Source organism: Molothrus ater, chromosome 2 (genome assembly GCF_012460135.2).
Source record: "Molothrus ater isolate BHLD 08-10-18 breed brown headed cowbird chromosome 2, BPBGC_Mater_1.1, whole genome shotgun sequence".
In the NCBI taxonomy this organism is placed as follows: Eukaryota; Metazoa; Chordata; class Aves; order Passeriformes; family Icteridae; genus Molothrus; species Molothrus ater.
The window spans coordinates 99,610,525-99,638,397 of record NC_050479.2 but is presented as its reverse complement, the minus strand read 5'-3'; the positions used below and the strand labels follow the sequence as shown (position 1 = coordinate 99,638,397).

The 27,873-nt window shown below is 40.8% G+C and overlaps 2 protein-coding genes across 3 annotated transcripts; one reads left to right on the top strand and one right to left on the bottom strand.

Annotated features, from left to right (window-relative positions):
- Window positions 1-1,577: 1,577 nt before the first annotated feature.
- RPL24 (ribosomal protein L24) lies at window positions 1,578-5,497 on the bottom strand. Its single transcript, XM_036406807.2, has 6 exons — window positions 5,414-5,497; window positions 5,223-5,298; window positions 3,972-4,082; window positions 2,721-2,857; window positions 2,238-2,301; window positions 1,578-1,705 (listed from the first exon to the last, which is right to left on the bottom strand). The coding sequence occupies exons 1-6, from the start codon at window positions 5,416-5,418 to the stop codon at window positions 1,625-1,627; spliced, it is 474 nt and encodes a 157-aa protein (XP_036262700.1). The 5' UTR covers window positions 5,419-5,497; the 3' UTR covers window positions 1,578-1,624.
- Window positions 5,498-5,528: 31 nt separating this feature from the next.
- CEP97 (centrosomal protein 97) lies at window positions 5,529-23,052 on the top strand. 2 transcript variants are annotated; one of them, XR_004982597.2, is made up of 12 exons: window positions 5,529-5,768; window positions 7,970-8,112; window positions 9,043-9,201; window positions 9,585-9,686; window positions 10,101-10,214; window positions 11,092-11,258; window positions 12,363-12,527; window positions 14,448-14,581; window positions 15,083-15,854; window positions 16,879-16,954; window positions 17,682-19,113; window positions 21,525-23,052. XR_004982597.2 is itself a non-coding variant. In XM_036406790.2 (11 exons), the coding sequence occupies exons 1-11, from the start codon at window positions 5,717-5,719 to the stop codon at window positions 18,393-18,395; spliced, it is 2,598 nt and encodes an 865-aa protein (XP_036262683.1). In that variant the 5' UTR covers window positions 5,529-5,716; the 3' UTR covers window positions 18,396-23,052. The 2 variants fall into 2 exon arrangements, 1 of the variants encoding a protein (XP_036262683.1); XM_036406790.2 differs by having other exon boundaries at window positions 17,682-23,052.
- Window positions 23,053-27,873: the final 4,821 nt, after the last annotated feature.

Sequence of the window (27,873 nt, the reverse complement as noted above, 5' to 3'; positions counted from 1 at the left end):
TTACTTCTCACCATATCAGTCAGAATTCAGGAATAAACATCAAGGAAGAGTAATCGTGAAGCACTTCTGTGCACCACTTCCATGACACCAGGCAGGAAGTTTGCAGGCCAAAGCCTGCAAACTTCAAAGTATTAACAAATAATAACTTATTAATTAGTCATATCTGCCAGTCAGTATCTGTATATATTATTAATGGTATTTCAAGCAGATGGTAAAAGCTCATCTTTATTTTCAGCTTCTTAGCTGAAAACATTCACAAGGACACATCTGGGGTACCAGGTGCCGTGTACAAGACACTGATGTGATTTGTATAATCCCCACTAGCACATGTAATATTTAGAGGTGTTTTCAGCCTTCAGTTTTAAATTATTAAAAATTCTTTTCCTACAGGCAATTTTCCTTCCTCTCTTCTCCCCTCCAGTTTCTGGTTCCTTCACTTTCAAATGTTAACTAGTTTAAAAGCCTTCAATTTTTTTCTGAACATGAGCAGCTCTGTTTTTTGTTTTTTTTTAATATCAAAAGCAGTCTTGTTTGGAAGATCATAGTGCAAATTCCATTAATATAATCAAGCTAAACCTTTTTTATGGGTTGCCTTCATCCAGACCCCTATCTATTATACTAAAACTCAAAAAAGGTGTAAATATAGCCCATAACCCACAGTGCCCATTACAGCCATTGTTTTTGAAGCCCAGGACTGCAGGAAGTTAAAACACAGCTGTCTTCTTGACTGGTGTAAGATAACAAATCAAGTCCTCAAAGTATCAACAGAAAAGTAACTGATCCAGAAAATAGCGAAGGTTTGGTTTCTGTTTTGGTTCTGGTAAATCAGGACATTGCTTTGCCAAGGCTGTTGCTGGGCACGCTGCCTGCACAGTGCAGTTACATAGGCAGAGGAACTCCCATGAGGAATTTCAATCCCTCTAGCGGTGGGAGGGTGGAAAATTACTAAGGGAACCTTTATATGCATTCAGTAAGTTAAATATGAACCTAAATGAGCTTTAACTGTGTAACATCAGCTGCATTTGAAACTCATTCAATCTTCACAGGCTTCCCTTTCCTGACAACAGCTTCCAGCAATTCAGTTTTGTAACTTCCTGACCCAGAAGTTGCATCTGAATCTTTGTGTCTAAGAGCCATGCACTCTGTGAAACCATCCATTCCCTTTTTTTAACCTTCTCCACATTTGATTCTCTGTATGTTGCTACATGCATTCCACAACACAGGACCTTTTAAAGTAATTGACAGATTATATTGCTTCACACCCCCTTTTAGCTTGTATGTACCTCTGATCTTAGGAACCACTTTTTATGTCATTTGTCATAGATACAGAATAATCTTAGGTGCTGTTCTGTCCTTCAGGCAAGAACACTTCTCAAATACCTGCTCCATCTTCCCTGCTACCTGAGCCACTCAGTGAAGACTGGGTAAGTGTGTGCTAATACAGCAGACTGTCTAAGAAACAAAGTGTTTTATGGCAGGAAGATACTTTTCAGTCTGCAAAACCCAGACACGGTCATTTCACAGATTCATTCCCTTCAGTGTATCTCAAACAGCTGAGCAGGCCATGGCACAAGTAATGGAATTCCATCAGATGTTTATTCAGCATGAGCAACAGTTTGGCAAGTTAGCGCTTTCCACCAACACGGGGAGCAGAAACCTTGACTGGTTTCACAATCTTCTGCTTAGGTGCTGCCTTTGTAGGGGCCTGTAGAGAAATAATGAAGTATGAGTGAAAAGAAGCTATTTATCTGCAGTTCTAAAAGTGTCCCTGTATGTACTCTTGACAGAAGTCAGATCAGACTAGAATTGCAAACTGTAATACTGGGATCACGCTAACATTAGTTTACACACATAACACTAAGCCAACATATGGTATTAATTTAGAAGTGATAATGAAACACAGGGTAGCACTCATCAATATATTGTTACCAAGTTCCTAGATAGTGAAGATGTCACATTCAGACAAGTTTTAACTAATAATTATCTCTGATATTATGTCAGAGAATTATGTCCTGTAATATTTACTTATTCTGTAAAAAAGATGCATTCTATGCAGCTGTTTGGGTACGTTTAACTTTTGTACTAAAGTCCAGTCAAGGAGCTTTCACATCAGAAAGCTACAAACATGCTTCCTCAAAACAGAAACTTCCAATTAAGAGCCACAGCAGAACGTTGTATGTCATGTTACAACATGCTGTATTCCATTTTATAATTTCTATTTGCCTATTGCATCTCACCTTTGCAGCAGAAACAGCTGTTTTCTTGGTTGCCTGCTTAGCCTTCTTGGCTTCCTTTGCAGCCCTGTTAATTCAAAGAAAAAGTGGAAGTTAACCATGTCTGCCATCTGTCTGGTTCACTGTTTCCTTGTTTCAGCACTAAAAGAGCTTCCCAAGCTGTTTCCCAAGAGCTTCTGTGTTGTGGAATGCACTACTGCAGATTTCTCCTCTATATTCACTATCCCCTGAAGGAATTTCTATAGAGACAGCAGAACTGTGAGTGATAAAAATACAAAGGGAAAAGGCAAGGAGAGATCCTTCTCTGCTGCCACTATCTCTTGCCAAAATTACTCAGTATTACATACAAATATACAGATTAAAAGCAAACAAAAATACCACAGAAAATCTTGTAAACACAGAGCCCACCTAGAGTTTAAGCTTTTATATGAAAAGTACTGTAATTTTTGAAAAGCTTGGGATAGCTCCACTGATCTGGCTTCTCACCTAATAGCTTGTTCCCTCTGTGCCTTTCGTACTTCGGGCTTCTGGTTCCGCTTGGCCATGATCTCAGCTAGAGAGGCACCAGTGATGGCTCTCTGAAACTTCACAGCACGGCGTGTGCGCTTCTTCTGGACCTCTTCCTAAGAGGGCAGGAGACAAACACAGACAATTAGCATCACAAGACATTAAATACGTGCCTAAAGACAATTATGGAAACAAGCTGCTACTCAAAATTGAAGCTATTTAAAACTGTACACTATAGTAGAATTTTACTCCTCGCTTTAGAGAATCCTTCTGTTGGGTACAGAGAAGTGCTGCCCTACCTCCACATGGCCCCTTCTCCAGCCACATCCTGTACTTTTCATCGTGTGTTACTACCAACAATCCTTGGTTAACTCCTCAGCTGTCCAGCTATCAGCTATATGTGTTGGAGACACACATATTACACCCTGTATCTTCTATGCTTCTACAGCAAAGTACAAAAAAAAAAATATTTTGAAAGAATGTTAGAAGTTCAGCCATCTGTAACTCCCAGAAGAAAAGAGGGCAGAAGGATAAACCTTTGATGGTGTCTTCTGAAAGGAAAACACTCCACACCTATTCAAGTGGATCAGGTGCTGGGGAGCAGTATAAGCCATCTTCAACCAAACTGGCAAGAACACTGACTTACTGCACTGATGTAAGCCTTTCTCAAAACTCCTCTCTGCTGTGCAAGTTTAAACAAGAGCACTGCACCATACCTCATGCTACATGTTTCATGATTTATCCTTCTTATGCAATGACAGCTACATAGGGAAAGACCTCATGCTACAGCCCAAAGTTTTCAAGGCGAGTATATTAGGAGAGTCATCCCTGCCCCTCTAACCCCAAAATCAGCTCCCTATGCTGTCATCACTGAGGAAGTTTACAAGACCAAACTTTTACAAAGTCTGCATATTAAACAGCATTACCTACCTTCCCTAAAACTAACTTTTAAAAACAAGCCATTCCTACAATTATTAAGATCTGCTGAACATACTGTGGCTCTGAGTGGTCTCTCAAAGAAGTGCTACAACACAATACACTGCTTTTGTTGAAGTGGTGTATAAACTCATGTAGCTGCACTCATGTCTTCACCATTATTAACTAGTCTTCATCCTGGTAACTTGAGTCATGCTTCTGCTGAACACTGGCACACTTAAGTGACCTCTGACAGAGCAGTGACCGTATCCTTTGGTCACCACCTTCCAGTGCCATTGGCTGGTATGTACTTACTGACTGTCCCTTCTTGTGCTTACGCCTGTACAGAACAGTCCAGTTGATCTGACGAGGGTTTCTCTTGGAAAGGAATGCAGACTCACATTTTGCATTCAAAAACTGAAAAACCTGGGAAGGCAAAATGTTTTGTGTAAGCTTTCTTTCCATGAAAGACATATACTTGAATGTTGGAAATCTATGAGAACCATGTGTAAAGCCACATTCTGAGTGCCCCATAATACAGTTTGCATTAAGTATTCTTTAAGTCAGTGTTTTTCAACCTTGATGTTTTTGGAATTCTTAAACACAGCTCTGACTATTCAAAATTTTAGAAGATAATTCAAGAAATCTCAAGTTTTGTATTTTGTTACATTGGTCAAACAGATGTATTGCAGGGCATTCTGAATTATCTTAATTTTTCTGGAAAAAGTTCAAATTACCACTTGCATCCAGTGCTGCTGTGTATTTCAGGCACAGCATGAATAGCTGTGTCCGGCATCATGCTTCCCAAGTGTCTGTCCTCAAGCAACAATGTACTTCCTGTATGTGGGAGTGACTCAAAACTTGGCCTAGGGAACACAGGGAGACCAATGCTCCACCCGACTCCCCCCTGCCTAGTGACACTAACCTGTTTGTCTAAAACAACAGGCAGAACGTGCAAGCCGGTTTGTTATTAGCTATATAATTCATTGAAAGTACGACCTTATTGCCGGGATTCACTCACAAGGATTCAGCCAGTCTATCTCCTGGTTATTTTGCCGGGAATTCCACAGAGAAAGATGACTATACTGGGATACTCAAAAGCCAAGCCATCCTTTCACAGGTAGGGACAAATCCTGTCTGCGTATGACATGACAGCTTGAACGGGCTCTCCACCCTATTTTACCTCAAAGATTTCTACTCAATTAATTTGGGAGACCAGCTTTTAGCTCCAGCGAATCTTAGCATTTGATGCAGGACGTCTACACAACTTTGGTACTTTACACCGGCTGCTTTAAGACTCCCTTTAAAAGCTGCATTCTAAAACTCAGCCCCAACCTATAGCACGGATCTCCTGCGGAGCAGCCACGGCAACTGCACACCGATGCTGTTTTCACACAGCTCGGGACGAACGACTCAGGCATGGGCCACATCAACACTACCGGAGTCTCCGGACAATCCCAAAGGCGCGGCCTCGGCTCCCCGCGCACCGCCCGGCCGCCCTCCCGTCCGCAGGGCCCTCCGATCCGCAGGGCCCGCTCCCGCCCGCGGGGCTCGCCCCGGCCTCACCTTCCCGTCCGTGCGGGCGTAGCGGCGGCCATGGCCCGGGTAGATCTTGTACCCGCTGAAGCTGCACAGCTCGACCCTGCGCGGGAGAGAAGAGTTAGGGGAAGGCGCGGGTGGCCGGGGGAGGCGGCCGGGGCCCCGCGGCGGCCTCCCCGCGGCGGATGGGCGCGGATAGCGGCGGACAGGGCGCTCACTTCATGATGGCGGCGGCTGCGAGGGGCCGGAGAGGCGGAGGGGACGCCGGGAGGCGGTGTCGGGAGCGGCGCGCGGGGCCCGACGGGAGCGGAGCGGGAAGGGCAGGGCCGGGCCGGCAGCACCGCCCCGCCCCGGCCGCACCGCGGCGGCTTCACGGAGCGCTCGCCCGGCCGGGCTCCCCCGGTGCAATCCCGGACGCGGGACCCGCCGCTCTAGCCAGCATAAAGGGCACGGCGCTCCCGTAGCGGAGCTACCCGGCCCATCGGCGCTCCGTTGCCTGGCGGTGTTGTCAAGCGCGGGGCATGGCGGCAGCCGGCGCTGCGGCCGGGGCGGGGGATGAGGCGGCCGGAGCGGGTAAGGGCAGCCCCGGATAGGTGCCGGGGGCCGCGATGTTGGGGGCTGCGGGTCCCGAAAAGCGCTGTGGATGCTCGGAGGGGTGTGGGGGGCTCGGCGCTGTGGAGGCGGCGGCGCCCCCTCCTTTCGGGGCGAGGGGCCGGCTCGGCCGCTCCGGTGCCCCCGCTCTCAGGCGGCCCCTGAGGGCCCCGCGGGCTGGAAGCGGCCGGGGCAGCGCGGAGCGAGGGGGGCGCCGCGGGCACCGCTTCCCGCCCTGAGGAGCGCCTGTGGCTCGGGGCAGGACGGAGCACTGTCCATCGTGCTGGAGGGTCTCGCCGCCTCGTAAAACCTTTATAGGCCAGGCTCTGAACGATATAGGGCCCGTTTTCCTAGAGGGGAGGGCTGAGAGGTCTTGGGGACAGCGCCCCTTCTGAGGGTGTAGTTCATTGGTTCCTGCCATACGAGAAATAAGCAATTCTGAAATGTTTTCCTGGGTCCTGAAAGCCTATTAGGAAAATCTCCTTCCCCAGGTATTATATCAATGAGTCTTTATAGAATGGAATCATATTAATTTGGTTGAGTTCCACGTGTATATATAATTCATGCTGTATACTGAACTGCCATGCTTAAGCAAGCAAAGTAAAGCTTGATGGAAAGAGAAGGACAAATGATGTTGAAAGAGGGACCTATGCTTCTCTGAATCTTGAAGGTGCTCATAAAGGATACCCCCAGCAGGGAGATAACACCAGCACCCCAGGTCGTTTAACACCTCTGTGAAAACCTTCCTTTGTCAGCATCATGGAGAAGTGATTCTAGCAAGTCTGATTGCAGGGATGTCTAGTTCAATAGCAAAGCAGGTGGATGATGTTGCCATAGAAATACAGGTTCTTTGCAAATAGTTGTGTATGTTAAGTAGCAGTTGGATCACGTTATACTTGAATGTTGGAAATCTATGAGAACCATGTGTAAAGCCACATTCTGAGCCCCAGTTTGAATGGGACACCTCATGTGCGTGAATAAAAGGATTACTCTTGCAATTCAGTACTGTGGGTCTTTGCCTCTCTCCTAGATTGGAGGGGCAAGTTGTGAATTTTTGTAACAAACTCTTGGATAAATGAGCAGATGCAAAGTTTGTCTGGTCAATTAAAGTGACCAAGCAGTTGCAGAAGTGACTGCTTGAGTGAGAAACAAGTGGTACTGTCTCCCTGAATGTGCAAAGACAGGAATGTGATGGTTGCTCGCTCTGCCTTGCTGCTCTCCAAAGCTCTTGGGGCAACCATAGATTTGAAAAAATGATGGGAATATAATAAATGTCATCAGACATCTTTTTTAGAAATGCCTGTTCTCTAGCTGAAAAAATGGTACACAAAAAATGTTTGTCTTCATCCATAGTGTAACTAAACCCTAAAAACCTATAAACTGTCATAGTAATATGTGCATCATATTAGGGTGAGACCACTATTTGGGATATGTTGCTGAAAAAGGAAACATTATTTACTGAACAGATACTAAGAACAAGAAGCACTACAGTGATGTTTGTACATCAAATGCACAGCAGAGGCTCAATGTATGAAAATTATTACAATTATCGGGTGTCACTTTGGGTACCCAGTGATTCAAGCTCCCTGTAGATGGCAAATGTTTGCCTTTTAACTTTATGTAGTGACCCTTTTTGCATGGAACATTTGAATTGTGTGTTGCATTAAGTAAATAGTGTGCTAGCCCATTTACAGTTTGTTCCTCCCAATGTCCCCAGTACTGTAGTATGGCTGCACGAGTGGCTTCTTAGTTTAGATAGAATGCTTACACATAGTTAGTTGTCAAGCTGCTCAAAACTTAAATTCTCCGAAGAATTTTTAAATTTAGGTTCTTCTGAAATTTGGGGTTTTGAGGATCACACCTTTAAATTTAGCTACCAGAATTTTGCTGCATTTCACTTCAAAGGATCTGTTGTGACTTTCCCAGAATTCTGCCAGAGTTCCTAACTGGGACAGTGTCTGGTATGTATATCTTCCAGTAACTGCATCAGTTACTCTTAAAGTGTTCAAGCGGAAGTAATTTGCTTCAGTTTTACATGGAAAAGAAAGTTAATCTGTTTTTCCAAATTATCTGCATCTATTATAAAACAAATCTTTTTATTTTGCATTGCTTTTCCAGTACATGTTCTCATATATAAACTTTGTGGTGCTTTTTTGTTGTTTTTTTCTCCTTTTTATTCTAAGGCTTGATAGTCAACTGCTCAGGTCAAGGATTGCAAAAGCTGGGTCCAACCTTGCCCTGTGATGCTGATACTCAGACTCTGATTCTGGACAAAAATCAGATAATTAAATTGGAACACTTGGAAAAATGCAGGAATCTGATGCAGGTCAGTATTGCTTGATTTGAAATTGTTATCAAATAATGGTGCTATGATGTTAGCATCTTCTGCCTTCAGGCAATATTATGTTATTGAAGTAAGCTAGCAGTTACTGTCTTCACAGGAAAATAAATGATGGCTGGCTAAAGTAGAAAGCTTTGCTTTCAGTGGAGGTCTGCAGTTGATAGTGGAGGGGGCTGTAACTAAAAATGAGCTAAATAAATCCTAATGGGGGAGGGACATGGTAAGAACACTTAGAAAAGTCACTGATAACTCAAATTTTGATACTTCTTAGCTTTTGAGTACATGAGCTTTGTAGCCTTAAAAATAACATTGTATTATCACTTAAAGTCCTTCTGGATAGACTCGAAGCTGCCTGATAACTTTTGCAGACCAGCTTACACTGAGTTGGCAGAGGTGGGGTTTGTTGCTACAACAAACCTTCACCCACACTGCCAGCTTGGTGATCATGTTACTGAAGTGTGTGTCTAGTCAGGACACACACTTTAAAAAGTTTGTGGTTTACAGTCCTATTAGCACAGGACCTGTTTGAGAATTGTGTGAAATACATTTTATCCTCTGCCATATTGACAGTAAGTGCAATTTTACACCAGGAATGGGGCAACAATTTGCACAATGAATTGGCAATTCTGATATTACAACCTTATTTTCATATGACACAATTCCTCATTCTTTTTCCTTTATTTAGCTGTTGCTAGGAGAAATTCCTCTTAAGTTTGTGGAGTGAGCTGTGAGGACTCATGTTCTTTGAACAGTAACTTATTTCCTGGCTCTTGCAGGTTTTTTTTGTCTGTGTCATTTACTTGAAAATGAAATCCGTAGATTGAACAAGTATCTGTTGGAGTAGATTTTTAACTACTAGAAGATCTTACTCTGTCTGCATAGTTAAAATTGTTTCTTTTGTGTGTCCATCTGTAGCTCTCTGTAGCCAACAACCGCTTGGTGCGAATGATGGGTGTGGCAAAACTGACCAAGCTCCGAGTGCTCAACTTGCCTCATAATAGTATTGGGTACGTGGAAGGGCTGAAGGATTTGGTGCACCTGGAATGGCTGAATTTGGCAGGAAATAACATTAAGGTGAGGTATTTAGTCTGTTGCATTTACCAGAATGTTGTGTTATAGAAATTTGGAAAATGCTGCAAAGAAATCTGAATTTGCTTTGATTGGAACAATGTTAATATTTTGTGTCTACTGGCTTATGAAATAGAAGACGGCAGCTTTTGGAATTGAGTTGTCTAGGAAAAAATAAAAGGTTTAATATCAAAATGAAATGAAAGTAAGGAAGTAGTCTCCAAAATTCTTATCTTTAAAATACAACTGTATTAAAACATGGTTTTAATTTTGTGTTACTTAGCTAGTGGGTTTTTTAACTTTCAAAAGAATTTATAATTATTGATACCTGGTTTTATTTAGTAGCTAAAAAAGGTTACTGTGAGTAACTGATTTCTTTATTTTTATAGGCCATCGAACAAATCAATTCCTGTCTGTCTCTTCAGCATCTTGATCTGTCAGACAATAACATAGCTCAATTAGGGGATCTCTCCAAGCTTACCTCACTGAAGGTAGATGTTCCATCTCTGTTTTTAATGCATTCTAAACACAAAGAAATTGGCTTTGAAAATTGCTGCCTTTAGACATTCACTCTTTGAACACTAGCTCTTAGAGCATTTTAATTCATTAACTGTAATTTCTAGTGGGAAGCCTGTGAATATTTTCTTCCTTGTTTTGAAGTTGGAGGAGCTAGGCTGTGATTTTTCTATGAATGAATCAAAACAAAACATACTTCTAACTCTTCCAACATGCACACTGTAGAGAAAAACGTTTCCAAATACTTTTTTTGGTAACTGTGACCAGAAAGTCTTACTTATCCTTCTTTTGCAATGTGTTTTTGTCAGGTGATGCCTGAAAAAGAAATCCGTGGGTTTTGATCAAGCATTCATTTCATCATGTGTTCATCATGTGTTTTTATTTTATAGACTCTGTTGCTACATGGAAATATTATAACTTCACTTCGCACTGCCCCTGCTTGCCTACCTCAGAGTTTGACTGTTTTCTCTCTGGCAGAAAATGAAATCAGAGACTTAAATGAGGTAAGATATAGAAGATAGATCACCTTGTCTTTAGGTAGACTGAAGGAAGGAAGTTGAACAATTTTTTGAGGTTGTAACTGAAAATGGCCTCTCTTCTTTGAAACAACCCAACTTGTAATAGTTTAATTGTTTATATGTAATAACCATATTTGCATTAGCTGCACAAGCTAGTGGTGTCTTTTAAAATTTAGTCTGGAATGAAATTTGCCTTTTTTCTGTTATGTTTTTGTTATTCAAGGATGTAACTTTTAGGCCCTACCTTTTCTAGTTGTCTGCAAGTTGAAAGCTGAGCTGACTAAATGCTGCAGAGAGCTTCTGCAGCTGCTGGGATTAGAACAGGGGTTTGAATTGCACTTGTTGCCACTGACCTATTTTTCAAACTGTGTAAGAGAAACAAATAATCTGCCTGTGACTTTTGTCTTTATTGTTTTGTTTGTTTGGTTTATTTTAAGTAGCAGCCAAAACTCTTGGTTGGGATTTCATGTCGGAAGAAAATTTTTTGATAATAATTTCTCTTCAAAACAGGGCAGGGTTCTCCAGCTCTTTGGCTTGCCCCCTTTTTTTTTTTCCCCTTTGTTTGTTTTCAAAATCAACAGCTGTTGTAGTAAAGTTGTTTGATACTACACCTTTCTATACATAAAGCCCCATTCCCAAATTTTAAGAGAAGGGTAATACTTTCCAAGGACTAATAGCATACACAGGAGAATCATTGGGAAATGGCAGTAGCTGATAGAAGGTCCTTTGTAGCCCTTTGTGTTCAAAAATCTAATGTGATTTTTGATTTGTCATTCTGTTGTTTTATACAAGCTGTCCAGCTGTAGTTAGGAGAAGTGTGAAATGTTTTTCTCAGTTAACAAATGTATTTTGTTTTCTCAAGGTTTCTTTCCTGGCCTCTCTTCACCACTTGGAACAGCTGTCAATTATGAACAATCCTTGTGTGATGGCCACACCTTCTGTCCCTGGCTTTGACTACAGGCCTTATATTGTCAGCTGGTGTCTGAACCTTAAAGTTCTTGATGGATATGTGATTTCTCAGAAGGAAAGGTGACATAATAGTATTATTAAATCTCTAAAATTATTACATCAAGTTTGGCTAAGCTAAAATTGCTATAGCTAAAGTTTTCATCTGTTACACTGCAATTATTATTTAGTTAGCTTACAAGTACGAAGTTAAGCTTTTGTTTAGTTGTTCAAATCACAGAAGCACTTCTACAAAGCAAAACTGTGGTAGCAGTTGATCAGTGGTCTGGTATCCTTTCTTTACAGCCTCTTTGACTTTGCAGAATGTGACAACCAGCAGGAGTTAAAGCTGTTGTCTTGGGGGAAGCTTAAACTTGCCCTTATATAAGCATGATTTGTGTTTTCATTTCTAGATTTGGCTTTTTTTTGTTATCAATTAGTTAAATATTATTTTGCTCAAATCCCTTGTTACTGTATCACTGTGCTATTATATCACTGTGATATCTGCATGACAAAGTTCTTGACATCAGTCCAAGCATAAATATTATCCAGTATAAGCACATTCCAGTCCAGGACACTAACATAGCCTAGGACACTAATGTCCTTTTTACCTGTTATTAAAATAAAAAGGTGCCCTTCTTTTGGTCAGAGGTGAACCAATTCTATTTCTACTTTCCAGGAAAGTTGCCAGTTGGAATTCTAGACTTCTTTTTCATTACTAATGGGATGATCTGTATTAACTATATTATTACATGTAGATGTATTAAATAATCTCAGGCAGAAATTAATTTGAAAAACAAACTTGTTGAATACTTCTTAGCAATATGTGCTCTCTGTCTGTTTTGCATGTTTTTGTGAACTTCTCTGTTTCTGTGAAAGCTTTGCTGATAAGTTCATTGAGACAAATGTGCTTTCAGTGCTCAAAGACTGCACACAAAGCAGAGACTGCAGAGTTTTGGACAAGTGGGTTTGTTTTTTTTTTTTTTTTTGTGTTTCATTGATGCTTAAGTGAATTAGTACATTATTCATTGTTCTGATAATGACATTGCACATGTTCCAAGTCTTGCTTAGATTTGTAGATTAGCTCTTCAGCACTCGCTAGAAGAGCTGTAGTGAAAACAGAGTTACTGTTTCTGTGCTGTTTATTAAAGGTGCCATTTATTAAACCATTTTCCCCCTTCCTAACAGCTTGAAAGCAGAATGGCTCTACAGTCAAGGGAAAGGAAGGTCATTTCGACCTGGGCAGCATGTTCAACTAGTTCAGTACTTGGCTACTGTTTGTCCTCTCACATCTGCATATGGACTCCAGACTGAAGAGGATGCCAAACTGGAAAAAATACTGAGTAAGCAAAGGTGAGAAACTAGTTTCTTTCTTAGAGAATGTAATTGAGAACATAATTATATATCTGATGTGTTAGATGTAGTAAGATTTCATTTTAAGTATTTCAAAGTAACAGTGAGGGCTGGAGATGCAAAGTGCCATGAAAGTACAGGATGTGTCCTAGATGGGAATGAGAGGCAAGGCAGCAGCAGCAGGAGTGTTTTCATGCTTTCTGGGCCATCTAGGGGAAAATTCCTTTGTATTTTTCAGTCTCTGCTTTGTAGGACACTGAAAGTAATTCGTGTTAGAACTGTGATTAAAATAAATATGAACTGGGATTTTTTTTTTATTGCCACACAAAAAAATGATGAAAACTTCAAAGAGGAGCTTAGCTTCTCTTCTAATTGTAAATTAGGACTGTTGTGGTACACTGGTGTTTTAGCCACTCTTTTATTGCTGAGATGTTCTTCTTGGTTTTAAAGTTAGTTGTCCTTTGGGGGGCACTGTTCCCAGTGATGCATTTGTCCATCTGTATCTGGCATCTGAGGTCTGTCAGCAGAGGCCTCTGGAGAGCCTGCTGGTTCTGGTAGCTGTGTTGCTAAGGTCTGTGCAAATAGATGAGTAGAGTTATCATGGTGAGTTTCTTGTACATGTAAAGGTGAGCTCATTTTGGTTAGAAGCCAGAAAACAAAGCAATACAGGTTGTTCTATTCCCCAGGACCTCTTGACAAACTTTTTCTTGCAGAAAGAGCAGAAAATTCAACTCCCAGGAGCAGGCTACCTAAGTGGCATAGTGTGGTTAAAAAGCTGAGCAACAAAAGTGTTGTAGTTAGCAGAAGGGTGTCTCATCAAAAGGGCCAGAAACTTGGGAGCATCTGGAAGGAGTTACTTCCCACTTTGCAAGTGTAGATTGATCTCCAGGAGGAGATGATGGAAATGTTTTAGCTATTTCTGAGGAGAAGGTGCAGTCAAGGCATCTTGACCTTGGAATCTCTAGCTAAGTGCTCTAGCATTCACGTGTTTCTGGGGAAAATAAAGGAAGTTGTTCTGCTAAAGATAACTCTTCCAAAATGAAAAAAAACCCTCAAAAACCAAGCCAAAAAAGCCCTAGTAGAAAAAGCAATTCCCCCAAATCTTCACCTGTATTATATATGCACATGCATGTATGATTTATAGGACAAGGACCGTTTAACTTTGTCCTCTATCTCCTGAGCTTCTAATTTAGCTGGGCTGAAACAACCTGTGTTCTCTGAGTTTGTAAAGCATGATTTTTTTGGGGTTTTTTTGGGGTTTTTTTTTTTGTTTGTTTGGTTTTTTTTTTGTTTGGTTTGGGTTTTTTTGTGGGTTTTTTTTGTTGTTGTTGTTTTGTTTTGGGGTTTTTTGTTTGTTTGTTTTTGTGGCAATATTTGTTGATTAGTACTACGATTTCCGGCTGTTAGTAACAGGAGCACCTGTTCCTTGATTCATTCACTTTGAAATGTAAAAGATACTCCCACCATTCCTCAAACTCCTCTATTCCTACACACATAATGTATTCCACTTCCGAAACTTAAAATATTTGCAGGCCTTCTTTGTGTGTAGAAATACCTCATGGTTTTCAGTTTATAGTCAGAATTGCATGTTGGGCTTTTTCTCGTTTTTATTTGGTTGGGTTTTGGGCTTTTTTGGGGGTTTTTTGTTTGTTTGGTGGGTTTTGTTTTGGGGTTTTATTTAGCATGTAATGAAGAAAGAGGGGCTGAAGGAAGGGGAGCAGAAAGACTGCAATTTCCTACTTTGTGAGTAGTCCTGGTAGTGTCTTGTGTTTGTAGGAGTCTGCATAACATGCCTCTCCTTTAGCATGTTTTGATCATGAATGTTTCTTTTGAAATAGTTCATAGTTTCTTTTAGATGTTTTCTGTACAAAAGAAAGTTTAAATAAAGCACAAAATCTATTTTTGGCACTCTGTGCTTAGACTCCACCAGAGGCAGTTGATGCATGAAAACCAAAATGAGGAACCACGTACATTTTCTGCTCCCAGCAAAACAGTGCCAATTGCTCATGAACACAGTGCCCTGGCCCAGCCATCACAGATGGTTCTTGAGAAGGGTAAGTAGCTTATCTACTCCTGTGGAAATAAATACTTTTCTTTTGAGCATAAGTAACTTTATGGAAGGAATTTCAGAACAAGGCCCTGTTATTATTTTATTTTATTGATCTTCTATTTTCTCAACTGAAGTTGTATATTGTTTCTAAAAAACATCTAGTCCATGCTTATTTGAGTCTTGAAATGCTAGTAGGCTGGTTAGGCAAAAAACCCAATCCAACAAAATAAGAGTTACTACTTTGACTTTTGCATTTTATACAAGTTTATTCTCCAAGGAAGTGCAGTTTGCCATTTCTTGTACCCAGTGTTTGCCAAGTTTGGGTGTTACTGTAGTAAATATAGTCCTGATACAGAAATAATGCTCATTGTTACTAACATGTTAGATCATCTTGCCCACCCAGGTGCTAACTGTCAAAACCAAACTGGGAATCCCTATGAATTAAACAAACTATTAATATTACTGAAATACTCTAACACTATAATGTGTCTTTCTGCCTATTTAGAGCCTGTTATCCAGAGAAATTCTTGGGTTGGACCAAGTGCAAACAATGATCATTCCTATGCAGTAAAGAACACTTTTCTTCATGAAAGAAGCTTTCCCAAGGAGCTACACCTCGAAGATGTACAGACAGATGAAGACAAACTTAACAGCAGCCTTTTATCCTCAGAGTCTACTTTCATGCCAGTTGCTTCAGGATTGTCTCCAGTGTCTCCTGCTTCAGACCTGAAGCTACATGGAATCAATTTGAGCCTTGAAGATGATGATGATACAGTGATTGAAGGTGTGAGAGATATTAATCGTAGGGAAACAACTAAAAAGCAAGAAGCTTCGTCTGTTACAGGAGAGCACCCCAATAGAGCAACAGGAAGTGTGGAAACACAAGAGAATATCAAAGAAATCCTGCATGTGCCTGCTCCTGATCTGGTAACAGCTGGCCTGGCTGCAAGGACTGGCAACTATTTGGGGTCCTCTGAAGGCCAGGTTCGGCACAGTCACCCCAGCACCTTGCTAGGTGCTGAATCAGGAGTAAAAATTCTTTGTCCTGACCAGATGACAGAAGAAAGGTCTGGTTCACTGGCTGGGCAAGGTGCAGCACCATCTGATCGAGGTGCAGCTGAACTGCAAAGGATGACTGAAGCAGCTACCAAGCTCCAGGCTTCCTGGAGAGGGTTTTACACCAGGAACCACCATCCTCAAGCCAAGGAAGTGCGGAATGAAATTCGCCTCCACAGAATGCAGCAGCACATCATTTATTTAACAGCTGAAATAGAAAAGTAAGTTGAGGTCATGCTGTGTATTTGCAAGTCTGTCTGAATATAACCATCATTCCAGAGTATTTCAGAACAGATATAGATGATATAACTACTCACAGTAAAACATAGCATCAGAAACATAAAACTGATTACATTACAGGATCACTTCCTGTAAGGTAAGCACAGTTTTGCACATAGCTATTCATACTCTCAAAGTGCCTTCTATAAGTGGATTGGGTTAGAACACATTTTTCTGTTGCTATTTTAGCAGGACTTGCATATTTCAAAATAGAAATTGCTGCGTGGGATTTTTTTTTTATTTGTCTCCTCACAATTAGAGTCTATAAATCAAGTGTCCATACTGGGAGTCATTATTCTGTTGCTGGTAAAAAGAAGAATTTCCTCTACCTTGTACAATAGAATTTTAAAATGTGACTCTATGTTTGGTTCTGTTTTAATTTTTGAGCCTGTGAATTCATGTTTGGAGAAGATCATGGTCGAAATTCCTCAATTTGTAAGCCAAAAATTCTGGATTTACTTAATATCTTTCTGGATCAGCCTGGATCAGTCAGTTTGATATGCTCTTTTTCTTCACTCTCACAAGTGACAAAAGCTCTGTAAATCAAGTTGAGTGCTCAGTGAACCTTTAGAAACTCCCAATGCTTACACATCATACTCCATCCATATATCAGTGGGACAGCATAATTTGAAATGAAGAAGTACTATTTGGTGTGTGGGTGGCTGATAGTTGTGCAGGAAAAAATAAGAGCTTGGGTTCAATTTACAAAAAGACACATTCTTACTGAGCCAACAAATGTGCTGCAGTAAAAGGAAGCAGAATTTAAATGTAACTGAAAAAGAAACTTGAAGTCAGCAGCTGGGTATTTATGGCAAGCCAGACTGCAGTAATTTCTTAATGTTAGGCTCTGTTGTATCTTTCAAAAGTGCTGTTATATAAGTAGGCATTTTTACGTATTCTTGTTGCTCTTGTTACCCAAATGTTGCTTATTTAAGCTGCATAAATTTTGGATGTGTGTTCTTGCAGACTGAGGAAAGAAAGAGAGGAAGATGAAATGCAAAGGCTTGTACAGGAGGAAGCTATCAAATTTCTTTGGAACCAGGTAAGTAATTTTAGTCCTCTTGTTTTTCTGCTTAAATGTGAATTTGGAATTCGAATTTGAATCTGCCTATATGTGAATTAGCATTATTTCTTACTGTAGATCCTGAAGAGACAGTCAATATGGTTCAGTTTTTCCAATGATTTGAGTGGTTTAATAGAGTCTTACTGCTGTGTTGTCTGCTATACTGATTTGGTGGGGGGAAATAACCCTCAGAACATTAGTGCAACAACACTGGTTTTACTATTAAAGACTAAATAGTGAGAAGGAAGACAAAATGCAAGACAAGCTAAATAAACATAAGCAGGACTGTGAAGAAGTATGTGACTGGTAAATGCCCATGGCAAATGAAATGGTATCAAGCTGCGTTGCTTGTGAGCAACTCATTTTTGAGGCAGGAAAGTTGTTAATACACCTTTTAATAAGTTCTTCTTCCAACAATAAGGTTGTTTTCTTAAAAATGGATAAATCCTTTCTGGCTTTAAGAACAGATTGCTTTTTTTTGGGGTATTTGAATTGGGAGCTTGTGTGTTCTGTCAGTGTTTGACATGTAGGTTTAAAAGCCATGATTTCATGTGAGAAGAACAAAATTTCCCTAATGATATAGGAAACCTTTTGTTTGTCACTTGGTCTTGGATTTTATACTAGAGCTTGGTTGCTGAATGCAAGAAATCCACTAGAAATCAAAATACATTTATCTGCATTTCATAATAAATTTTTCTCTGTACAGGTTAAATCCCTTCAACAATGGCAACTTTCAGTGATGCAGAATTTAGGTGGTGCTGGGATCCCTTCAGCCAATACTTTATGTTTATCCAAACCACCTCTTCAGTCATCCACAGTGGAGCAAGAAACCCCACCAGCTGTTAGTTCTGCTTTGTTAGCTCCAGCTAGTGAGGATCATCTTCAGGAAAAGTCTTCGTTGCAGTTCCCAGATTCTGGCTTTCATTCTTCTGCAGCTGATCAGACTCGTGCCAGCGAACTGTGCAGCTCTGCAAAGAGCTTAGCTGAAGGAAGTGAGAGCTCCCTTTCAATGGAAACCATCAAACAATATGGCAATTGTGTTTCAGCATGTTGTTCAGATGGAGAGGATGGCCCTGGGGAGGGTGGGCAAAGTAAAGAGAGCTCTAGTAATGTGCAGGACAACAGACTGATAGAACAGTATTTAAAATCTGTTCAGCAGCTGGAAGAGGCTGATGAAGACACAGATTGCAATGAGGAAATGGAGGGCAGCTGTCTACAAGTGTCTGTGTCAGCAGAAAGCCAAGATTCTTCCTCTGACACTGTCTCTGTAGAGCTCCCTCAAGACACATCTTCCCCTGTGCGAGGTGAAATCTGCCAGATACCACCAGAAAGCTACAAACTGAATTCAGGAATAGTAGAAGAGAAGCAAACAGACTGTGATTCTTCGTTTCAGATGCTGCATGTTGGGATAGCTGTATAATAGGATCGTTTCCACAAAAGACTAAGGATTCCATTTCACTTTCTCTTTCCTCTTCCTGTTTATACAAAACTTACTTTTCATGTGTGCTGTTTCAGATTCTGACTCATGTTATGAATTTATGTTGTAATTACTATTTTATTGATGTTGCTGAGGATGGATACTAACTGTGCTAACCTGAAATCAGCAAAGTTCTCAGTGACAATCATTATGCACTTTATTTTCAAACATAAAACTGGTATCCTAATAACTGGCCTCCATTAAATTAATTCTGAAGATTGGTGGGTGGATGGTGGTGGTGGTAGTGTTTGCTGTAAATTCACTTTGGTGAATGTGTTAGTAAGTATTTGGTTTTTTCCTGCAAAGAAAGATTAAATTCTTATTTTGCAAAGAGAAGAAAACAATATGGGAAGAAATTGAGTCAATACAGGTAGTATATCCTGTCATAGGCAGGATACAGCCTCCTGAGAAAGATGAAAAGTTGCTTTTCAGACTTCTTTTGACTGAAACAAGAGTAACTTGGTCAGTGTATCAAAGATGCATTCCAGAAAACCAGTGTCCAAGTCAGTGACTTTTTTGTAAATAACTTGAAGCTGCTGGCAAGGAATTAGATCATTTACATACACACTGAAACAAGGACTTACAGGAGAGAGACCTCAGGGAGCTTCAAACAAGCTTTGACCTTTGTTTGCCCTGGGGTTGAATTTCCCTGCCTTCTCAGGTAAGACTCAAAATGGAACCAGTAGCAGCCAGGACTAAGGAAGAATTGCAGAAGGGCATATGATTTGGGAACATCATTTCCAGGACTGCTCTCTGGGTTACAGCAGCAGATTTGGTGGTGTATGTTTTGCTCCACTAGGATGCTAATGTCCATGTGGGATTTGGATTTGAGTGGCTTTCAGGACATCAGTGAGTTTGATGGATCACAACTACTTCTATCTACATGTATAAATACTAAAAGCAAATGCCATGACTTAACTATTTCCTGATATCTCTGTTGGGTTTTTTGGTTGGTTTTTTTCCCCCCAGTATGTCCACTAGTTGACATTTTAATTAAATGTGGATAAAAAGTTGTATTTCTTCCCTGTTAGTAAATATGCTGAGATACCTAGGCTATGCTTTCCACTTACAAACCCTGCTGCTTTCCTAGTGTTTATCTTACCCAGCCATTGCTGTGTTGGGTTTTTCAATGGAAAACAGTCAGGTATCTTAGTATACTTCAACAGTGACAAGGGAAACCTGTTTTGCCATGTGATTTGTGATAATAGTGAAATAAAAGTTGATGTTGTGATTTACAGGGGTCAGTTGCATTTTGCAACATGTACTGGAAGCCCAGTGTTGCAGTAGCTTGCTAATGTTTACTTCTCAGTTACAAAGACACATGCTTATTGTAATTCTCTGGATCCACAGGTTAACTTCTGATGCTATGGTATCACTAAAACCAACTAACACTCTTTTAAAAGGACTCTCATGGCCACGTTACCATGTAAAATAATTTAGTTTTTGTGAAAGCTTTGGTTGCATGTCTGCTTTTGGTTCCAAGCTGAAATTTGCCACTACTCAGGAATTTGGTATGAGGCTAGTATCTGCTTGAGGCATCAAAATATCCTTTATTTAGAACATAAATGGTGTTTTGGACTTGTACCAGCCATCTTCCCAGTGGTGAAGTTCACCTTGGAAGAATAAAGCTTGCCTCTGTGTATAGAGTAGCCATCATCTCTTTTTCTCCCACCCCACAAAAGTTCTAGGGCACCAACTTCTCCAAAGAGCTGTCTCTGCAGTCAGGCTGACCTTTGACTGTGCCTTGCATATGTGGGAGCATTAAAGAAAACCCAGAACAGCAGAGGTGGTAGGTTCTTAATGTGCTGTCTTTCTAGCTGAATGTAGTCACAGCGCATTGGTAGCATGACCATATTCATAATTAGATCTTGGAGCACAGTTGTGCTTGGGTATTGAAAAGGGTACAGGTGCATTAGTGTATCACAGTGCCTGATTACCTGGGCAAAGCACTGTGGAGTCCACAGGATCATACCCTTGTCCTCTGAAGGTGCTGAACTTGGCTTTAAATCTGCCATGCCTGGGGATCTGCAGTTCATAGGACTTAGCTCTTTGAATGCCAATATGTTATCTAAAACCCCAAATGTCAAATTGCATATTGAGAGAGGAATTATTTCAGTGTTTGAAGCAGCTCTGGATCTTGCACTCTGGAGGCAGTGGCCAGGTGTAAATTCTCTTCCATGGCAGAGTGCTTTATTGCAAGACCTGGAAGAAACTAGACCACTGCCTGGATAACAATATTTCTCTTACTGGAGACACTAAGGGAGCGCATGTATTTTTCTGTTTTGGATTGTCCCTTTTGCTGCACAGTTAGAGGTGAAACTTTTGGAGTTGTCAGAGGGGGAAAACTTGGTGCAAGTAAATTTTTTATGGAAGCCCTAGATGTTTCTTGATATTTCCTTTTGTTATTAGAACTTGCAAGCACAAAGACAAGACAACTTGCTTTAACTAATGCTGAGGTCAACTGTTGTCCTTATTAATGTGTAACCTGTGTATGCAAAAATGGTTTTATGCAGGTACAGCAAAGCATGTACCGACAAATATTCAGCTTTATCTTACTTTTTTTTTGGGAAACAGTGAAATACTAGAAAATGTTTTTCTAATGTTCTGAAAAGTATCTTGCATGTGTAGAAGATGAGTTGCCTAAATATAGAGAAATCAAAGAATGGTGAAGTTTTTGGATTAGTTTTTACAGGGTTAAATGTAATTAGTTTGTATATACAGAAAATATTTTCATCCCGACCATTAAAATACATACAGGGAAAGACATAATGAGGGATACAGTGGAAAAATAAGGAGTAAAACTGAATGTATACTTAAAATTGTCTTCTTTCAGCCCTGTTTTGAACTCTCAAAAAATCATGATGTGGAAGTATCATAGTTTAATATATGGCTTAGCATTTACTCATCTTTGTTTAAGTAAGTTTCCTTAATCTAGGTGTGCAATATTCTTTTAGCTGGATAGGGATGCACAGTTTTTCTTTGGAGGTGATGGAAATTTCATAAAGAAATTGGAAGGCCTAAAATACATCTGAAACTTTCCTGTGTTAATATTGTATTCTTTCCTTTTGAAAGGCTTCATGATCAGCAGAAGAATGTACTTTGTAGAAGAAAAGCTTATCTCTTGTGTTTTGTCCTGGGCTGATCCTCCAGTGTTAGTGGGAGAGATCACTTGGTTATTTGCCAGGTGATGTTGCCAGCTCTGCTGTGAGTACAGTTGAAATGCTTCTTAAATTTGCTTCAGAAAAATCAGATAAATATAGCTTAGGCTATTTAAACTGCACCACACAAATAGTTTTGCCCCAAATGAGGTAGCTGGCACATGAAAGCCTGTTTTCAGCTAGTCTGTGGTAGAAAGGACTCTTTTTCCTCTTTTTCTGAAGGCTGGGACAAGTAGTTCTATATACCATAAAGCAAGAAGACATTAAGACTGCAAATTTTATTTTGCTGCTTCTAAACCACAAATGTCCTTCAGCAAATACTTGAGAAAATCCTTGCTAAACTAAATTGCAGAAGCCTAACAGCTGTTGATAGTTAAGTTTCTTAAACAACCATAGATTCCACTATTTGCATGCATCAGTTTAAATAATGCACTTAGCAGCCAGTCTCTATATTAAAAAGTTGGGTTTTTTCTGAATAATGTTTGTATTTGAGCTTGCAAAACTGTTCCTGGTTTTTTTTATGAATTTGTATATATTGTCTGAAGAATTTCAATTTTTGTTTCTACTTGTAGCAGGTTATCTGATGAACAAAAATTGAATATATGTTCCTTTGAGATTACCTGGGTAATTTTTACTGCATTTGATGTTCTTGTGTGTCTCACATAGATACACTTTTTCCTGAGAGGATAAAATTGTAGCAGTTAGGGGAAACTGACTAAATGACAAAAAACCGTAAAAACCGGTCAGTTCCCTGCTAGTGGAAAAGACACTTCCTTTTTGTTTTTCCTCTCCTGTTGTATTAACTTTCCCCCCTTCCCCCTTGAGGACGTGCCACCCAAATGAGTATGCATCAAGTATTCATAAAGTCTTTCAAAATGTCTTCTTTTAATAGTTACACTTCTTTTTTTCCCAGATTAGCTTTCTAGGACAAGTTACTGAGAAACACTTGCTTTCTATATGCCTACCAAAAAGTTGGTCTGTCTATTTTTAAATGTTTTCTTTGTCAGTAATGGAAAAAGCACAGGATCCCTTTCTTGCAAGAACATAAACCAGTATTTATCAGGAAAGGTGCTTTATCTCTTGAAAAGTGCCATGCCAAATTTTATTGTGCAAGAGCTCTCAGTAAGAATCTTTTTCTGGCTTCATTACATTTATAAGTATATGGGCCAAATTTATTTGTAGCATAATTCTACTGAATTAATTTTTTTGAGACTTCACAGTGGTATTCTACCTCTAAACTAGAATTTGAGAAGAAAAGAACAATTGGGTACTGGTTTGTCTCTCTATTTCTTGCTGTTTTCTGTGAAGAATGGTGGGTGGTTAAATTGGTACAGTTCATATATTTTCTATAAGTGTTTACATTTTGAATTTATTGTTTAAGTATTTTGTTTGTATTGCTGAGTTTTGAATTTTAAATAAATGATTTGTACATTTATTGAAAATTTTAAGGTGTACCTTATATTGACTTTTATGGCTATAGTCATAATCTTACAATTGGAGAGCTCTTCTGGACATGGGAAGCTCAGGGATATAAAGCAAGTGATGACAAGATAAGCATTGGCATTCTTTCCTCGGCACAGCTGAGACATCTGATGTCCACTGTTCCAGTGCCTAGGACAGTAAGAGTGTAGTAGGGTACATGAAATGAGTTCACCAACAGCTCTGAAATTGGTCTTTATGATTTGCAGCCCTTTGGTTCCAGTGCTGGCCCTCTTTCGTGTTCTTAATTACCTGCTGTGTTTGAATTCAAAGATGTGGCAGTATTCTGTACAGAGTTTTCTAGAGAGAGAATTAGGAAACACAATTGCAATGTGTGGTGTTGCCTCTCTTGGTTTGGTCAGATACCTGCTCTCTTCTTAAACAAATGAAGGCTAATTAAACATCTTTTAGGCTTTAACAAAAAGAAACAGTTGAGGAGTTCAGATATACATGAAAGTCATGTTTTACTGCAACACAATTCTCTGAAAGGTAAAAAAAAAAATACAACAATAACAAAACTGAAACAACATAGCTAACTTTGTTTTCACTCAACTTGTAACACGCGGAGGTTTGTAGACATTTTAAACTCTTTACTATGTGTTTCTACTTCATGACACCAAAGAAAAGATTTTTTTTTTTTTTTAAGTGGGACTTTTCTATATTTACTGTTAGGTTGGTGAGGCACTGGAACAGATTGTCCAGAGAAATTAATACCCCACCCCTGGAAGTGTTCAAGGCCAGATTGGATGGGGCATTGAGCAATCTGGTCTGGTTTCTGCCATGGGCAGGAATGCCCCTGCCCATGGTAAGGGAGTGGGAGCTAGGTGATCTTTAAGCTCTCTTCCACCTCATTCTAGGACTCTATTTAAAAAACAAGAATAGGCATAGCTAAAGTAACTCCACTTCAGGTCTGAAAAGAGAAGAGCAGTGTCCTTCTCTTTTAAAGGCCTTAAAGCTGTACTAGTAAGTTTTAAATGCTGTGTGTTGTAGAGATAGTCACCGTAGCACTTCAGGGACTCAGGTTGAAGTTTGCTCTTGTCCCTGGCTTTTATTTAGATTTGTAATAAGATCAGACCTTAAAATCTTTGGCTAGATTTGGAAAATAAAGGGATGACTAGTGGGTGGGCCCATTTTGATCAAATGGAAATAGTTACTTTTATTTTTATGGGTTGAAATCCTTATCTATGCTAGGAGCACCCAGCCCACTCATTGGTAGGGTGGTGTGAGAAGCAGGAAAGCCCTTGGCTCTGTAAGCACTGCTCAGCAGTAGCTAAAACTGCCCTATGTTCCCACACTGTTTCTAGCACAGTCAAACACAGCCCTACCATAGCCACTGTGAAGAAAATTACCTCCATTCCATCCACAACCAGTATAGCTGCTCCTTCTGATGTGTGCAAGATGATATTCACCAAGGGAAGGAATATCAGAAAATTGTGCTCAGGATGCCCAAATCAAACAAGTTGCCTCTGACTTCTAAGATGCTTTAAACTGTGAAAATCGAGAAGCCCATGATCATAAAGAATGCTCTGGAAAATGTAAAATCTGGCACATTGTGTTTAAAGTGCTCATGTGTTGGACTGAAAGCCATAAACCATTAGAAAAGCCTAAACAATTCTCATACAATGTACTGAGCAGTCTAGCAGTCAGGGATGTTTGCTTAGCATTGTGCTAAACTGCATTCAAGCAGCAGCCTTTGGGAAACCTCTTCCTATCCCTTGTTACACCAGCTGAAGTTATGCAGTCCCCTGAGCATTAGCAGCATGTTTTCTGGTGTGGGAAGTGCATGGAAGGTGTGCTGAGCAGCTTACTGCTGCTTATGCCTTAGAGTCTGTGGGACCTGGGGAGAAACAGGAGACACTGAGAAACTCCACAACCAGGATTCACTTTTCTTCTTTCCAACAGCAGTTCCTACAGCCCCTTCAACCTGAAGTTTGGGGCAAATGCATGTGGCATTGGAGCCTATGTTTCCCAGACTGGCTCTTCAGCTGTCTTGTACTGTTGAGCTCTCCAGGATAGAGATGCACTTGTCCTCTCCTCATTGCAGCTTGCTCATTCCCAGGCTCAGTAGCTTTACAGCAGATTGGCTTCCCTGTTGGTCTCTGATTCTTTGGCTTTACTCACAGATGAACTAAGTATTATTTTACTAGTAGGACAGATAAGCTGCCTTTATCTCTCCTGCTTTCTCATATTCCTAGCTGCTTAATGCTTTCCTTCTTTTGGTGTAGCAGTGTCAGTGTTAAACTGGCAGAATCTATTCTGGGCAGCCTGTGGCTGAGATGGCTGTGGCCATGTCCATTGTCTGGTGGAGAAGTAGAAAAAAAGACCAGGAAGACTTCCTCCTAGTCCCAAAGGTAAGCAGAGCCACCTGGAAGAAATGGAAGCCTGTGTTCCTTCCTGCCGGTCCCTGGGAGTGGGAATGCAGCACAGCTGCTTGGGGTAGGTTCATGGAAAGGCTGATAGCTATAGGAAATCTTCTCTGTAACCTTTTAGAAAAGGACTTGAGGAAGCTGCAAGATGATTCTTCTAACAAAAGCGTTATCCCTTTAAAGCATTAGATGAGGTGAAAACCGTCTGGATGGCACCAGGTCAGCAAAAGAGTTTTTCCAACAGTTAAATTTCAGTTCTGCCTGAAACCAGGGGCCATGCTGAACTTGTGTGCAAGGTGAGAGTGAAACTTGCTGTTCTAAGGACTGCAGAAGTACAAGACCTGGATGATTGTGGAAGGGAAAAAAGATTGGAGAAGTGATACAAGGGTAATGTAGCAAAAGGAGACAGATCAAAGGTGTCTATAGAAAGGGAACAGTGTGGGTTGGGCTCTTTGCAGACTGTCCAGTGCATTGTTTGTTAAATCTCACCATACTTCAGCACAAAAGTGTGTTTTAATTTGCCTCAGGGAGCAAACCAAAACATTCCTCAACACTTGCCTATAATCAAGAATGGGTTCAGTAGTCCCATATATATTATCAAGAATACTCTGTTTTATTGATTAATTTTTGTAGATGAGAGAGAGAAGAGCAATGGGGCCAAGGGCCCAGCATAACTTCATCTTACTGCATATACTTCTGAAAAAAAAAAGGAAATCTGATTGTTTTTCATTATCCAGTTTTCTGTGCTCAAATCAGAATAACTGGCAAGTGTTTCTGGTGTGATAAACAAGGAGGGATGTAAGGTGAGCAACAGCTGCTTAAGCTGTACTTCTTTTGGCACTAATGACATTTAGATGTTGCATGGTGATGAGGTGGAACAAACCTCACTAATGCCATTGACTCTCAACCCAAACAGCCTTTTATATGGGGCTTTTTGTAGAGCATGGGGGCAAACACAGAGTAATTGTTTTCTGGCCTCTGTGCAAAAGGACTTACCATGTTAGAGATTAGAAAGGCATTTTTAATTCATTATTAGGCCTTTATCAAGACTAACTATAATGGTAACTGAAGAATTTCTAGAGAGAAATAATATGGGGATCACTTCCCATCTCTGAGGGGAGGTGAAATGTGGCAAAAGATAGCACAGCAGTACCTATTTCCTTAGAAGTGACAGTTTTTCTCACTGTTGTCACCTTCCATACCTTCACCCCCAACATCACTCCAGATATATTAAGAGATGGATAATGCTTGGCATTTGGCACACAAGTTTTGCCTTAGGTTGCACTTTGAGCTGCAGAGTTTGTAGGGAATCTGATCCACTGCATGGCTCGGGAAGGAAGAGTGGAGAGAAATGAGACTGCTGTAGAACTGATAGACTTTGTGTATTGAGAGGGGAAAAAAATCAGTACCAATTATCTTTCAAAATACTGTCTTTTTAATGTGTTCTGCTTGTACAGCCAGATGGCTTTCCATTCTTGACCTACAGTGTATAATAGAAATAAAAGCTGGTGCCTGTTGAGATTTTGCTTTCTATCTCTACCAGGTAACCACTGCTGTAAGATGCTGAAAGGAGAAAAATAGAGGTAAAATCACTTCAAATTAGCTATGGCTGGGGTAGAAGACAGAAGTCGGCATTTTCTAATGGCTAAAATACTGTGTTCACAAGAATATTTCAGCTGCTCTGTCTTGTTTCTGGTTTTAAGCAACCCACATATTCCTTAGTAAAAATAAGCTTAAGCCCTTAAGCTGTACTCATACAAAGAACTTCTGGCATGTGAATATTTTGGCATTCCCAAACTTATGCAGTGTTTACAAGCGTTTACAGAACTAATTGCAGATGTCCTGCAGATTGAAGGTGCCATCCGGCTCTGGTGCAGGGTGCAAAGCTCAGCCCTGACTGTGTCATGTCCTCGTCAAGCATCGTCAAGTCCTGCCCCAATGCAGCTGCGTTTGCCCAGTTCGGCTGTGCTGGGCCGTGCCTGCATCCCCCGCTCAGCCCCTGCAGCTGCTCTAGGTCCAGGCTCTCCTTTCACAACCTTCTCTCTGTCCAAGACGCCGCCTCTGCTGCTTCCTGCTCCGTTCTCCTGCAGGCCCGGCAGCGTTTGAGCTGCGATGGTTCGTGTCAGAGCCTTCTCTCTCCCTTGGCTGGGGACCGTGGGGATGGTACCCAGGCCACAGCGCTTGGCTCCGCGCCACCCTCCCACATCCTGCTTTCCTAGGCTCCACTTGCCGTGGCCACAAAATAACAGGGACGGTGGCGTTGTTTTTGTTGGGTTTTGTGTCTGTTTCCCTTTCCATTTACCCTTCTCGGCACAGAGGCTGCGGCAGCTGCGGCGGGGCCAGCGCCGCTATCGGGGCGGGCCGGGAGGAGGCGTGGCGGCCGCTGCCGCTGTGTGAGGGGCGGGCAGGAGGGAGGGG